General features: G+C 40.8%; 1 protein-coding gene across 7 annotated transcripts in view; it reads left to right on the top strand.

Moving 5' to 3' along the window:
* The window catches only part of CHD2 (chromodomain helicase DNA binding protein 2), a 115904-nt gene that overhangs the window by 20180 nt on the left and 80044 nt on the right, over window positions 1-15680 (top strand). For 5 of the 7 annotated variants that reach the window (XM_029951009.1, XM_029951006.1, XM_029951005.1 and 2 more), the window contains exons 3-7: window positions 1228-1459; window positions 5306-5392; window positions 7011-7072; window positions 12718-12825; window positions 15072-15212. In XM_029951009.1, the coding sequence (XP_029806869.1) occupies window positions 1228-1459; window positions 5306-5392; window positions 7011-7072; window positions 12718-12825; window positions 15072-15212 (630 nt within the window). The remainder of the gene's footprint in view (window positions 1-1227; window positions 1460-5305; window positions 5393-7010; window positions 7073-12717; window positions 12826-15071; window positions 15213-15680) is intronic. The other 2 variants (XM_029951008.1, XM_029951007.1) reach the window with 2 other exon arrangements.

Raw genomic sequence — 15680 nt, 5'->3', positions numbered from 1 at the left:
TGCCCTTCTCAGTGCCCATCACCCATTTCCCCCTCTCCCCACTCCTTCCATCAACCCTCAGTTTCTTCTCTGTATTAAACAGTCTCTTATGGTTTGCCTCCCTCTTTGTAACCTTTTTTCCCTTTCCCATCCCCCAGGGTCCTGTTAAAGTTTCTCAAGATCCACTGATGAGTGAAAACAAACATAGGACGTATTTCTCTGACTGATTTATTTCACTTAGCGTAATACCTTCCAGTTCCATCCACATGGCTGCCGTGGCACAATTTCATTCTCATTGTATGGCTTTCCCTTAAAAGTGGCTTTACTGCTACCAGTGTGCTCCTGAGGTGCTTTTTTACTGGTGGAGAACTGGCAGGGTGTGTAGTCTGCCGGCTCCCAGGGTTGATACTCAGTCTTCCCACAGCCTCTGGTGTTTGTGTTCTGTAGCTTCTGCTCTCGTCTGCCTACTTTGATCGCTCTCTCCTGAGGGGTATTTGGAATGAGGAAGGTGTGGCACGTGTGGTACCCCATAGTGGTGTTTATCGGTTTAGGCATTCACATCAGACTCAGGATGCTCCTTTTGTTTGTTTTTTTCTGCTAAGTCTAACAGGCGGGGAACTCCCTGCTGAAGATGTCGAGGCAGGACCTCTGGTTGGGGTCAGTGTGTGTGTTTTCAGTACTGCTCCCCGATTCGCACCTAGTGTTGATAACCAGTGACTAGACAATTGCATCCAGATTGCTTTCTTCCTCTTTGGGGGATGGCACCTTGGCTTGGACAGAATACTTGTCTTGACAGACTGATACTGAACAAATAAGACTTAGTGGATCTAGGCAGATTGACCTGGTTTCAAATCTTGCCTGTGTCATCTTGGGAGACTTGCTTAATTATTTCTGAACTTTAGTTTTTCCTTATCTGTTTTTATGGTTTTGTTTGTTTTCAGTTTTTCCTCATCTGAGTGAAGGGGAAAACAATATCCCCTTTTTGAGTTTGGTCAAAGAGCTAATCTGTAGCTCCATTGTTACATGGCATCATCTAAGCACTCAGGAAATGGTAGCTGCTGGGGATTTGGGAATGATAATGACATTATTGGCAATATAAGAATGTAAAAGTGAATTTGAAGGCTCTGATTTTGTAGTACCAGATTTACTCTCTCCTGTCATTTTACTACTTTTTAAAAAAAATTATGTGGAATTTTTTAAAAACAGATTTATATGGCAGTTCTTAAATCTTGTGTATTTTTTTTTAAGTCACTCAGCATCTGAAGAGGCTTCGGGTTCAGACTCAGGCAGCCAGTCGGAGAGTGAGCAGGGCAGCGATCCAGGAAGTGGACATGGCAGTGAGTCAAATAGCAGTTCTGAATCTTCAGAGAGCCAGTCGGAGTCGGAAAGTGAGTCGGCGGGTTCCAAATCCCAGCCAGTCCTTCCAGAAGCCAAAGAGAAGCCAGCCTCTAAGAAGGAACGGATAGCTGATGTGAAGAAGGTATCTCCTTTGCTGTACAGTGAAAACGTGCTGCTGGCTAGGGGCGGCAAGCAGAACTTCATTTCGCAGTAGCGAAAACTCATGAGCGTATCTGGATAATGAAAACTACTGCCACCTTTTGTAATAATATACTGTCTGTAGATATAAAGATTGCTTTCTGTTCTGTTTGATATAGTAGTCACAGGGCCATAAGGGAAATAATTACAATCAGCCATCAAATTACAGGGCAAAAAGATTTTTACAGTTTTGGTTTTTAACATTTAAAAAAGGTAATAGGACCAAAAATACAGAGAGAATTCGTGACAGATGATTACGGAATGTAGTTGTGAAGCTTAGTTATGGATGATAGTTCCAGAATGAGGGCAGTCTTTCTTCTCTGAAGGATGGAAGGAAACGACTTCTCATAGGGAAGTTATCTGCACGTAGGGGATGTAGGTGTTGTTTGCTTAACAGAGAAGAGTCTTGTAGCAAAGAATGCAAAAGCAAAAATTGAAGTTCATTGTGTCGTCTCATCAATGCATAAACTTTGGGATGCATTTTTTGGGGGGAAATTTAATGACTTGGCCTGTTTAGTCATAAGAATGCAGCTGATCTTTTAAAATTTCCATTTTGAGTCAACTGGGTGTGAATCACTGAAAAATACAGAAGAATATTCTTTTAGAAATTTAAAAGATGTCCTAATGAAAGCTTTATGCTAAATCAGTTTTTATTCTTCTAAGACAGAAATCTTCTGAGCACTCAGATTTTTGTAGTAGTACAAATAATTTTAAATTATCTGCAGGTTCTACAGAATAGCTTTGATAGGTACTTCAACAGATGTACCTTTAAGGATAAGAAAATGAAAGCTGTCCTTGCTAATTCAGTCATCACCAGTGACTTTTAGGCACTCAAGTATTGTACCTTGTCACCTGCTCAGTATGTCGGTGGACTTTTCACAAGAGGAGATGCAACAAGACCCTGCATGTAGAGAACCCCCTAGAGATTTTGCTCTGGGGATCACTAAACTCAGAAGCTTACTCCCCACACTTGCAGCAGGGTCTCTGCTTGGCGATCCTCAGAATGTAACGTCTGAGCCTGGTTTCCTCTACATCTAGACCAGGTATTCTCCTCAGAGCACCACCGCACAGCTTTGAAGGAAGTATAACGGATAGAAAATGTCTGGATATGACTTTCTTCTGTGCAGTGGAGAACGCTTTACTTGAAGAAATTAAAGGAAACCACAGACACTGTGACTTAGTGTTTAAAACTTCACTGAAATTTAGTTGTCTGGGTTTCACAGCTGTTAACTGGAAGACCTTATGTATATATTTAATCTTATATAAATAGATAAAAGGAATTAGAAGAGAAATTATTATGAAGACTGAATTTCAAAATATAAGTAAAGCTTCAGACAGAAGTATTAAAATATATTCTAATCTAAAACTTTTTGAGGGAGAGAGTGTGTGCGCACATGTGCAAGTTGGGTAGTGGGCAGAGGGAGGGGGAGAGTCTGGAGCAGCAGGTTCTGTGCTCAGCGCAGAGCCTGACGTTGGGTTACATTTCAGGACCTTGAGATCACGAGCTGAGCCAAAATCAAGAGTCGGACACTTTTAATTGACTGAGTCCCCCAGGTATCCCTAAAATACACTTTTATATTTTAATTTCTTAATGTTTTTTATTTATTTTTGAGAGACAGAGCGTGAGCAGGGGAGGGTCAGAGAGAGAGGGCGACACAATCCGAAGCAGGCTCCAGGCTCTGAGCGGGGCTCGAACCCACAAACATGAGATCATGACCTGAGCTGAAGCTGGACGCTTAACCGACTGAACCACCCAGGCGTACCTAAAATACACTTTTAAAGTTAAGGCAATAAATTCCAAAAGGTTTCTAAGGTTAATAGGTGAGTGGCTGTACTAAGTGAAGGATTTTTTTTTAAACTTTATTTTTGAGAGAGAGCAAGCAAGAGAGGGAGAGAGAGAGAATCAGCTCTTTCAGTGCAGACCCTGATGCAGGACTCAAACTCCCAAACCATGAGATGATGGCCTGAACGGAAATCAAGAGTTGACACTTAGCTGACAGAGCCACCGAGGAGCCCCAATCAGATTGTGACTTTCATGTTACTAATCTAAAATGAGAACTTCTGAGGAAGGTTCTTGTTTTCTATATACACAGTAGCTTTTTTATTGAGGAGTTGAATTGGGTATCGTAGCCCTCAAAAGGACAAAGATGAACTCAAGATGATTTTAGTATGTATAATTACGGTATATTCTCCAGTACTGTCTCAGCAGTTGAGCTTGAATGCCTAATATTTTAAAATGATAAAACTAATTAGTGCAGTGACATTTAAATGATTTAGCTACCCCAGTTAATAAAAGGTCCTTAAATACCTGTGTTGAGTAATTTTGTACCTTTAGCAGAAGTCCATAAAGGGGTAAGGGTTGGGGTAGGGGTTGGCAGGGTTAGAGTAAGCTTTTTTGTCACCTTCCTTTCTCTGCCTGATTTGTTCGGTGTCCAGATTTCCTGCCACTTGGTTATTCCTCACTCCTTCTGGTTGGACCTTTTCTCTTCCCGACTCTGGGATTATTCTAAAGCCATTATGGACTTGTCACCTCTATAAACTGGGAACACTACATTATGTGATTTCGTTGGATTCTTGTTCTAAGGTGCCTTTTCCTGGAACATCTTGCTTGTTTTCTTGGGAGGCTTTGGTTTTATTCAGCTTACTTGGCACTTTTTTTTTTTTTGAGACACTGTTGATAATAACCTCCCTTGTCTTAGTGACATTCTGTTTTTCTGGGTTGTCTTTCATCAGTTTTGTCTTTTTTGGGGTCCACTTTCTACACACTTTACAAGTCCCAGCTTGTGGCTTTTTCTGTGGCCTCACTTTCTAAATATTTTTACATTTGCTGTCACCTGTGTTTTGACAACCCATATCTAATCTTGGCTGTCAGGCGTTTCCTCTACATGTTTAACTCCTGTTAAAAGTCTTCATTTCATTATTCCACAATCCATCGAAATTCATTTTGCCTCTGTGTGACTGATTTCCTTAGAAAAACACAAGATATATTTGGCAGGAGTTCTCTCTGGGAAGGAGAGTATGATTGGGGGTAGTTAGACTCTCATTGTTAGAGGTTGGAAGGGTCTTTTACATTTTTTCTATAGATTTGTTGATTTGTGTCTTTTAAATAAGATGATGTTGGTATATTGAGAAACAAAATTTCTTTTCAACTAATTTCTCCTTTCAACTTCATTTATATATTTCCATCACTAGTGAGGATTGTTACTGAAAATCAGGTCCTAAAGACTGGTGGTACTGACTGCTGGAGAGTACAGTGAAGTGTACAGAGATAGGGTAGCTGTGGTGCTCATCTGAGACCTTCGAGCTCAGTGCCAGAAGTGCCTAATTCGTGTGCATCTGGCATGCTACACGTCCCAAGGAGTCTAAAGAAATCTACAAATGTGCTGATTTTTACTTCGTAAGATGTGTTGGAGCCCTGCTTGATTTTTGATTTCCCAGATGGATCAGTGTGCAGTCATAGCTGCTACTGGAAAGCATTAGGGACTTAAAATTAATCAGTAAAGAATTTGTCTTTAGTAGAAGCCTTGCCATATTTTTCAACTGTAAGCTTATATTTTCATGGCGAGCAAACAGTGTGCCATGTAGCTTCAGAGCCGTTCGGTAAAGAAGCAGCACTGTTAAACTCGAGTGTGTTCCAGGATAATGCACGTGGTACTTTATTGTCTCATAAACCAAACTGACACAAAACACCCTTTTGACATTTAGTTACTTTCTTAAATTGAAATACGTGTTCCAGTAATGAAAATAGTAAATCAGAAAAGGATTCACTCATGGTCTGTTAATTTTACAGATGTGGGAAGAATATCCTGATGTTTATGGGGTTAGGCGGTCAAACCGAAGCAGACAAGAACCATCACGATTTAATATTAAGGAGGAGGTAAGAAAAAGACATGTTTTGAGGGGATACGTTTAGACTCCTTATCTTACCTCATCCTTTCCAACTCTGCTATGTGCTACCATTGACAGAATGAACTTTATGCCTTGGAGTTTAGTGACTCTAATGTGAGCTTTCTCAACCTAGTACGGCAAGGAAAATTATAGGTGGCTTTTAAAGTGACTTACCAGGAAGATTGTGTCATAATGAATGTCTTACTAGAGTGTTAGAGTATTGTATAGAATTTAGCCTCAATTTTTTTTAAGCTTTATGAGTTTCAAGTGAATTTGATTATTGCAAGAAGTTTACCTTTTAAAATATCTAGTTTCTAAATTTCCTACATTTTGTTAAATGAGGCATTGCTTGGTAAACAAAAGAAATAGTGGAAGTTGTTTCAGATTTATTTCTGAGAAAGGAAGAGTTTGCTTAAATAATGTGTTTTAACTAATTCTTCAAATTTACTTTCTGATTTTAGTGTGCAGTATAGTCTGATCTTGTGAGAGATGGAGTAGTTTGGTGTTTTTTTCAGATCGGTAATAATGTACTGGGTTCTGTTGTTTATACAGAATAGACTTTTCTCACCTTTCTCAGTTCGTGTGGTATTTTTGTCAACTCTTACTCTATAGTAGGTATATAGACCACATTCTGAAGAGATGCTCTTTTGTGCCTCAAGTGAGCTGTCCCCTTTCTGTATTCTTAGGAGGACTTTGCTATTCTTAAGTATGTAACATTCTTCTGATGAAAGTTAATATCCAGAGGTTAGTGAGATGGGGGTGGGTTTTAGTAAACATATTTTAAAAATCTAATTGTAAAATCCACATTGCCTTTTTGTTATTTTATTTTGAATGAGCTCGGAGCTGGTTTGCTGAGCTTTCCTTTCCCGCAGTGTCTAGGGCAAGGTGCCTGAGCCGCCTTTGTTATAGCCAGTCACATTTCCTCTTTTATATATCCATTAACACATTATCTATAGCGCACAAGACAGTAATAGGAGTAGTTTGCCTAATTTGGGGAGAAAAGAGCTGTTTAAATGTTTCTGATTAGAAACCTTCCCTGGCCTACTGCTGTCAGCAGGGCGCTGTTGGCTCATGACTGAACATGCTCTGTAAAGAATCTAAAATGGAACAGGTCAGCAGTCACTACCTTTAATGACACACTAAATATTATGGCATTTCACAGGATACTCTAGATCTGCAGTATTGAGTATGGTTGCTGCTAACTTGTGGCTTTCAAAGTTTTAAGTTAAGATAAAATGAAAGATTCTATTCCTCAGCTGCACTAGCCACATTTCAGGGGCTTGGCAGTCACATGTGGCTCCTCGCCACTAGATTGGAGCCTGCAGATAACAGAACATTTCCATCATCGCAGATAATTTTATTGGACTGCACTCTAGTAGAAGTCAAGCCGAAAGAAGGGTGGGAGAAGGGTTAGAGGTAACCCTGTCATAATAGACCAACTAATTTTCAAAGGAAAAGAAGAATTATTACCACCAAACACGGGTTTCTGTTGTCTGAAGGCTCATATTGAATAATGTTATTATTGAGTAGGTTGTGGAACCTGGGGGTTGTCCCTACGAACTGTGAATTAAAGTCTGTAATCATTTTTTCCCCCTCACACACTGAAGGCAAGTAGCGGGTCTGAGAGTGGGAGCCCAAAAAGAAGAGGCCAGAGGCAGCTGAAGAAACAGTAAGTCTTTCATGGGGCACTGACTTCCCCCAGGGGTTTCAAACGCGCCAGCTTCTCTGGGGCTGCCGTCTCTGTGCAGTCGTCAGCTCCGGGTCCTGGAGTCTGCTGCGTCTCCTTCTGTCTTCGGTTACAGTCGGTCATGACCCACTGCAGCGGCGGCCCATGAAGCTCGGGACTGCGCATGTGCCCACGTACTTGGGCTGCTTCTTGGGGCGCCCCCGGCTTGTTCCTGTGGTTAGCCCAGTTAGCCCAGTTGTGTTTTTCTTAAAAATGTGCACCCATTCTATTCTGGTTGAGGAAGGAACAAATTTAGATTTTCTCTTTTTCCTTTACTTTGTTCTTTGTGTGGGTAGGGCAAAACTATATTTGTTGGACTGGACACCCAACTTAGTATGAAATTTCAAATTGTTATTACCATATAATTTTAATAATGCAGTTTACAAGCCAGAAAATTTTAATTCTCGGGCTTAACATGACATTCCTTCACAGAGATTATATATTCACTATTTTAAAAATTTACAAATTCTACTTAATTAAGGTGTAAAATTTTTGATTTTTTTTTATAATTAAAAAAAATCGTTTTTGGAGGGTGTCTGGATCTCTTTGACAGTCTGAATTCTACACCCCACCTCTTAAGGAGCTTCATTTGAAACTGTAGCTATTGAAAACTTGGGAGACAAATTCAGGGGTGTCTCATGGTAAACAGTTGTCCATGGTGCTTATTAAAATAGAGCCCCAGTTACATATAGTCTCTGTTCTAGAATACTAGTGATCCTTAATAAGTATTTGGCCTGGAATGAAGGAGTTTGAATTTTTTAAACCCATTTTCTCCTCTTCAAAATAGAGTAATACTCATTCTGCCAACCTAACAAGGTCACTGGGAACTGTGCTAGAAAAAGTTGAGTATTTAGTATTGTTTCCTCCAGAGCAACACACTTTTCATTTGTGTTTGAAATATTTATGAGAGTTGGAGGAAAAACTGTAGGCAAGCCTGCACTTCTTGGCATCTTAGAAGGTTATGTTCTTTTCCATTCCCTGGCCTGCGTGGAGACTTTTCTGATCTGATGGCCTTTTGGGGGCCTTCGGGAAGTCTGTGCATGTGCTCTTTCCTCTACCACCTGGCCACGTTCCGCCGGTCTCTTGACTGGGATCTAACTGTGCTGTGCATGAAAACCTCCAAGTCCTACTTCAAGGCGTCTGTGTGTACAGAAGCCCACCGGCTCCTGCACTTACTTTCCTTCTGTCAATCCTAGAATCTCTAAAGTTGACAGTTCTCAGAGGCCTTCTTTCCCTGAGTAGAACCTCTTAGTTCCTTGTAGAGGTTGTATCTTCTGTGAGGCCGTTTCCCTCCCCCGGGCCTCTTCCCTAGGAACTTAGCCAGAGCTGTGGGAGCTCCGCTCATGCTTGTTTGGGCCCTGGGGTAGCCTTGCTTCCCACCCTCCTCTGGGCCGCAGGTGAGCACTGGGGCTTATGGAGAGCTTTTTTCCTGAGTCCCTGGAGTTCTAATCAGTAGGACTAGTTGGAGGTGCAGTAGCTGCCGACACTCCCGTGGCAAGGCCCAGCACTAAAGGGGGCCTGTGTGATCCGAGCAAGCCTAACAGGACCTCGTGTGTGGGCACGTGGATTTCAGAACTGAGAGACTTACTCAAATGGAGCAGAGGTTTTGAAATATTAGCACAGGGAAATGTTTTTCTGAAATGCTGCACACTGTACCACAGATTTTAAAATTTTTAAAAAGAAGCTATTTTTTAAAAAAACTTTCTTAATTCAAAAAAACGTAAGAATAAAAAGTAGTAGTACAAAGACTGCCCAGATTTACCGTTGGTTACCGTTTTTGCCTCATTTGCTTTGTCATTGTGAGTGCTTTCTTTGTAAATATTTATGCATGCATGTGCATAGTAATTTTTCTGATTCATTTAAGACTAAGATTGACACACACCGTGGACTTTTACTCCTACAAACTGAAGTGTGGATTTCCCGAGAATAAGGATACTCTCTTAAGCACGAGATAGTTTTAATATAAATAGAATTAACATTGCTAAAATTCTTTTGTCTAATCCATATTCCCATTTTTGAATGGAACCAGTAATGTCTTTTATAACACTTCCCGCTTCCACTGCAGGGTCCCATCTAGGGTTTGATACTGTACTAGTGGTCTTTCACAGCCCTTTTGTGGTTTTATGACCTTGGCATCTTTGAAGAATACAGTCTTTACAGGGGAATAACTCCCCAGAGTCATATTGTGAGTTAGCATTTTAAAAACTAAGAAGTTATATACAGCATAATTTTTCGGCATGATACTGAGAACATTTTTCAAGTTGGCATTGTTGAAAATTTGAGAGACGATGCGTAAGAATTCAGATTTCTAGGTTTTTGGTGTTTTTTTTGAGAAAATCTGTCAATGTTGGTCCCTATACTAACAGTGGTCTTTGTAACCTTCAGCTGGACTAGGAGTTCTCTGTTTGACTCCTTTTACAGTCTTTACTTGGCCCTAGTGGGTACTGGAGATTGTAACACCTGACCTAGTCATGCTAACCAACAATTTGTTAAATTTTGTCTGACCCAGTCATGCTGTTTTGATTATTGAACCCTCTTCCATGCAGTACTTATTAATGTTGTCCAAATTTGCGAAATGTGTAGGACTTATGCTAACTCATTACGGCCTCATCAGTGTTTCAGGCTACTCAAGAAAAGTTCCAGAACATTTTCTCCCAAGTGGAACTTAAAAAAAAAAAAAAAGGATTAGTCATGCATTACTTGAAGTTTTTCTTTTGGGACCCTAGTTAGTTTTTTCTTTCCAGTTCTTTGAGTTGGCACTCTGTCACAAACTTGTGATATAGTGGAGGAGAATCTGTTTGCCCCAGATTTCTCTTATTCATTGAAACTTGCTCCTGAAAGGCATTCTCTCTGGGAAGATGTATTGAAAATCAGTGAAATTTAAGCAGTTCTTTCCCTCTTTTCCTGATCTTCTAAAGTGGAGGAGAAAGGAGTTCCCTTCTCTGGGCTCATAGAGATAGTAGGAAGCCTCAGTGACTCTTGGCCAGAATTTAGGCCCATTTTATTTACAAAGGAATTTTGTTCATTCTCTTCTTTACAGTTGTTTAAATTTGATTGGTTTTCCAATAAAGGAAGAAAACTATACCTTGTTAGCTTGCATTCTGACTTTTTCATGTCTGTTTACATTGCCATGGGGCCTCAGTGGCCAGATCTTGGTATTTTTATTCCCAGTTCCCTCTTTGGGAGTCCTGCCAATGCCCTCTTAGAGTTGGATCTGGCAATTCAAGTCCAACCTACGAAGAAATTTTTAATCGCAGCCTTACATTCAGACAACTCATTGTAGCCTGACTCACACCTATGGCTTAGGCAGGGAGTTGTGCTCATGAAGTTTGTATTGCATGGAAGACGCCAGTGACCTAGGATAGCCCTCTACATCTGCAGAGTAGGGACTTAATCTTTCTATAATGATCACTCTTCTCACCTCTCCGTTATACAAAGTGACTTAGTATTTATTGCTGATCTAACTTTTTCCTCTGTTCTTGAAAGTTAAAATTTAAAATAATCAAGCCAGTTCCAAATACACATCCATACTAACTCATTTAGGCCTTTTCAGCTTTCTGTTGTTTAGATCCTCCCAGAATGTGTAAGCCCGGCTTCTCCTAATTTTGTGATCTTCAGTGGGTTATCATTGAGAGGAGGAGGGCTGCAGGTTTGACATGTGATGCCAAACACCTTATTCTCACTGGGCTTTAGTTTCCTTCTCTAGGAGGAGGACTTGGGGCCAGTTGATTTGCTCAGTTTTTATGTATTCTCATACTGGAAGTTTCTGAGTCTTCCTGGCTGTCCATAAGTGTATAAACCTCCAGTCTCACTGGGGGACTCTAGCTGCAATACCGATTCCATCAGTTTGCTGCCATCTTAGTCTCATAAAGTCATAGAAGTGGACCTCATTAACTGCCCTGGTTTATATTTTTAATTTCTGTGGAGTTCTGTAAATTACAACTAACATTGGAACGTGCATCTTTCTCACCCGATCTGCTCTCCCTCACATCTTAATTGTTCATGTTCTTTCAAGCTTGTTAACTGTGAAACACCACTTCTCTCCAGTTTGACTGTGTGTGTCCTTTCTGAGGGCCAAACTGTTCTCCCAAAGGAGATGCAGTCTCGTGGGCCAATCTCCTAGTGCCTGGAGACACCTTTCTTTCTTCTTTCCTGGCCATCACCCTCTATTCTTTTGGTTCCTTAGCAAATGTTTGTTGTGCTAGGTTCTAGGGAAGGGGACTAATATGCCTAGAGTCTAGTTAGATATAAGGATATCTTTGTTTAAAAAGACACCTGCAAGCCAATATTAATAGGTCTCAGAGTCTAAGCAGTCTGTGTCCAAAAGAAAAGTACCCTACTGGTTTGTTAGACAGATATGGTTCATTCTTTAATTATTTTTCTTACTTGACAAAGGAGTAGCTCCATTTCCTTTCCTTTGTGCTGAACTCTGGTACGAAGATGAAGACAAGTGGCCCTACCTAGTAGAAGCATTCACTTTCTCTAAGGGAAACAGATAGGAAACAAACAATGCTAGTAGAACTTGAGCAATGTACGTAAGAGTGCTCTACTGCCTTTTCATGCCTCCTAAGTAGGGTGGCTCTCAGATAGGGCACTTTCTGCTGTTCCTTTGACTTATTCTCCCATGAAGAATACTGACTTGACTTTGTGATTCTGTGATAGTTGTCTTCAGCATAAACTTATTTCCGATGCATAGATCCAGAGGCACAGTGTTAGTTGTTTTATGAAACCTCAGATACTTGCCTGTGAGTTTTTTCCCCCCTAGATATTTCATGCTCCATGACTGTCCTCTGTTCTTTTCTTCCTCCCTAGAAATGAGCTAAGTCCCACATTTATTTGGTCTTTAAGTAAACCTCAAAAACTCTTTGGGGTGGTAGGAGGGACCGATAAGGTATGGCTCTGTAAAGCCTTCTGAGATCTCAAGGAGCAAAGGAACACTTAATTATTAAAAACTACATCTTTAGCTGAACAGATTATTTAGTAAGTGGTAGGTTTATCATTGAAAAATAATGTTAGGGATTGTTTTATCAAATATATTCTAAAGATTTTAACATTTCTAGTATTGTAGTAGTTACAAAAGAAGTTTCTAGCCAGTATTAGAATTTATTAAGATACACATTTTTCAGCCTCATACTAGACGTGCTAAAGCAGAAACTGTGGCAGTGGTCCAGAAATTGGTTTTAACAAGTTCTTTAGGTGGTTCTGATCATCTTACATTTGAGAACCACTGGTCTAGTATATATTATCACTTCAATCTGTTCAATGGTAGTAGTAAAGGAAAATAGAGTATAAGAGATTGAACAGCTTTTTTTTTCCCCTAGTTTAAAAAGTACTTCCTTAGTTTCCATTTTCATTTATTTTTGTCACCAGAGAAAAAAAGAGGATAGATATTACACAGTCCAGGAAGGAGCTTTGCCAGAAATTAAATAGAGCTAGAATAAACCTTTTTTAAGCCATAATACCTAAAATATACATGATCTGCCTTGTGGAGAATTCTATTGAAATTGGTTTTGTCAGATTCTTCAAACTAAGTGATCCTGAGGAGTTTTTTTAATAAAAAAGTCATTTTGCTTTGCTTTTGATCACAGAGAAAAATGGAAACGGGAGCCCTCAGAAGATGAACAGGAACAAGGCACCAGTGCGGAGAGCGAACCAGAGCAGAAAAAAGTGAAAGCCAGAAGACCTGTGCCCAGAAGGTGCGGTGTTTGCTCGGACATCTCTGCTTCTGGTGGCCTAGTGTGTCCAGTCTGAGAAGGATGGCACAGTGGTGGCACTTAGTGGGTACCAGTCTGAGAAGGATGGCACAGTGGTGGCGCTTAGTGGGTGCCAGTCTGAGAAGGATGGCACAGTGGTGGAGGCATGGCGCCCGGTGTGCTGTGATTCTGGGGCTCACTTCTTGCCAGGCTACCTCGTTAGCAAGTCATTAGATGATGAGGATGCTTACTTTGACAGTGTTTGCATGGTATGTTGAGCAGAGTGAAGCTTCTGTTTCATACTCCCTGGCTTAGTTACAAGGAGTGAATGTATCTTCTGCCATGAAAAAAAAAAAGCACCCTGTGCATTGGAGTAATATGCAGGCTTTTTTGGGAAGAATGAATTCCTAGGTTTAAAACACTGTTTGGCTTGTTGAAAGCATGCTTCACTGTTTCTTACCTTGGTCCTAGAATCTAACGTTAAGCAGAGAATCTGCTTGTGCAGGGAAAGAAGTAGGCTGAGGTCACGGGGAGCTTTGGTAGTTAAAAAAAAAAAAGTTTATTTGTTTTGAGAGGTGGGGTGATGGGCAGAAAGAGGGAGAGAGAGAAATACAAGCAGGGTCCATGCTGTCGGGACAGAGCCTGATATGGGGCTTGATCTCACAAACCATGAGACCATGACCTAAGCCAAAATCAATAATTACACGCTTAACTGATCTGAGCCACCCAGGTGCCCTAAAGCTTTGCTAATTTGATCAGCTGGCTGGCAACATAAGGTGTTCATGTTGGGGAAAGGGAGGCAGGAGGCAGAGAGGGATGCAGGGGGATTTTCCTCCTTGCAGTATTGCTTAGGATGGGGGTTGACAGGCTGTTGCCTTTGGGCCACATCCCACTCAGTCACCTAATTCTGTATGTCCTGCGAGCTAAGTAGAGCTTTTATAGATAAACATTTATAGTTTGGTGATATGCAACACTAAATTTGAACCTCAGTTAAGTGAAATGTTATCCCTTCAAAAAGAATTCAGTTCTTGTCATTAGATGTGTATCACAAAAGTACTGTGATATTATTTTGAGTTGTCAATAAAAATTATGTGAAAACTTAATTTCTCTCATTAAGTAAGTGCCTGTGTAGTGACTTGGATTTTGCCTCTTGTCTGGGAAAGCCAACAGTATTTATGCTCTGATCGTTTGCAGCAAACATTTGCCTATCTCTGAGTTAGGACACTGTGCCCTGGCCCCCCACCCTGGCAGGGAATTTGTCAACGGAGTTTGGTCACAGGACTGGAAAGCCACTTCAGCTTTTTCTTCTAGAGTTTACCTGTCATTTATTGAATCCCTGGTCATCTGTCTATGTAGTGTTGGTTATGGAAGGTGTGAGAGAAACAGATAAGATTGTGAGTTTCCATCTGCCTCTTTCTCCTTTCTTTACCTTTTTAGCCCTGGTAGAGAACTGGGGACTTCCTTACGGGAGTGCCGAGGCTGTGGTTCTCACCCCTGGCTGTGCGTGTCCCCCTGTGAGGCCGTCTTCACGGCCTGTGGCAGGGGGTGTCGCTTAGGTAGTCTTCCAGCTCTGTTTTGTACAGGTCACAAAAATACGTGTGTAGCTGTTTTTTGTCCTTGGCTCCTTTTATACAGATAGCATTACATGCATCTTGTTCTGCATTTTTATTTTGTTATCTTGGAAATCTTTTCATATTGGTATACGGAAAAGTGTTGTGTTTTTTTAAGCCTACCTAGTTATTCTGTGTACTGAACTGATTGCCAGTTGATGAAGATTTAGAGTTTTTCTAGTCTTTTGTTAATGGCAAATAATACTACAGTGAATACTTTATTGTACCTGTATCGCTGTATAACTGTAAGATCAATTCCCCAGAAATGGAAAATGTTGGCATTTCTAAGTTTGATAGATATTTTCAAATTGTCTGCCAAAGAAGAACCATCAGCAACATGTTGCAAGTGTATTTTTATGTTAGGAAACCTTGAGGAATAATCGAGAACCATTGTCTCAGAGAGAATCCCCTGCATCTCCTGTGTGTGTTTGAGTATTATCAGTATTACAGATACTTTTGTGTTGAAAGTACAGATTCCTAGTTAACTAGAATCTTAGCCAATGAGACCCAGAAATACAGATTTCTGACATTCCCCAGGTTAATCCTATGTATGTATTGCGGCTCTGGGGGATTGTATAGATTTGAAATAGACACCAAATGATAGAATAAAAACTTAGCCATTTTCTCTCCTCATTTTAGAACAGTGCCCAAACCTCGTGTTAAAAAGCAACCTAAGACTCAGCGTGGAAAAAGAAAAAGGCAAGATTCTTCTGATGACGACGATGAAGACGATGAAGCTCCTAAGAGGCAGACCCGTCGCAGAGCGGCTAAAAATGTTAGGTAGGTTACGCCCCAGAAGTTTTTCATTAGTGTCAGGGTGATAGTTGGTTAGAACTTAGTTTGGGTGAGTCAACAATTTTGCAGTAAAAAAAATTTTTTTATCGTTTATTTATTTTTGAGAGACAACACAAGCAGTGGAGGGTCAGAGAGAGGGAGACACAGAATCTGAAGCAGGCTCCAGGCTCTGAGCTGTCAACACAGAGCCCGATGCAGGGCTGGAACTTACGAACCGTGAGATCATGACCTGAACCATAGTCACCATAGTCAGATGCTTACTGACTGAGTCACCCAGGCGCACCCCCCCCGCCTTTTTTTTAAAGTTTATTTTGAGAGAGAGAGAGAGAGAGAGAGAGAGAGAACTTATGTGCACATCCTTGAGAACTTCAGCAGGGGAGGGGTAGAGAGAGAAGCCCAGGCAGACCCTGCACCGTAAGTGTGGAGCCCAGTGCAGGGCTCAGACCCTCATGA

This window comes from Suricata suricatta, chromosome 9 (genome assembly GCF_006229205.1).
Source record: "Suricata suricatta isolate VVHF042 chromosome 9, meerkat_22Aug2017_6uvM2_HiC, whole genome shotgun sequence".
Lineage (NCBI taxonomy): Eukaryota > Metazoa > Chordata > Mammalia > Carnivora > Herpestidae > Suricata > Suricata suricatta.
Note: the sequence above shows the minus strand (reverse complement) of the source record. Positions and strands in the feature narration are given on the sequence as shown.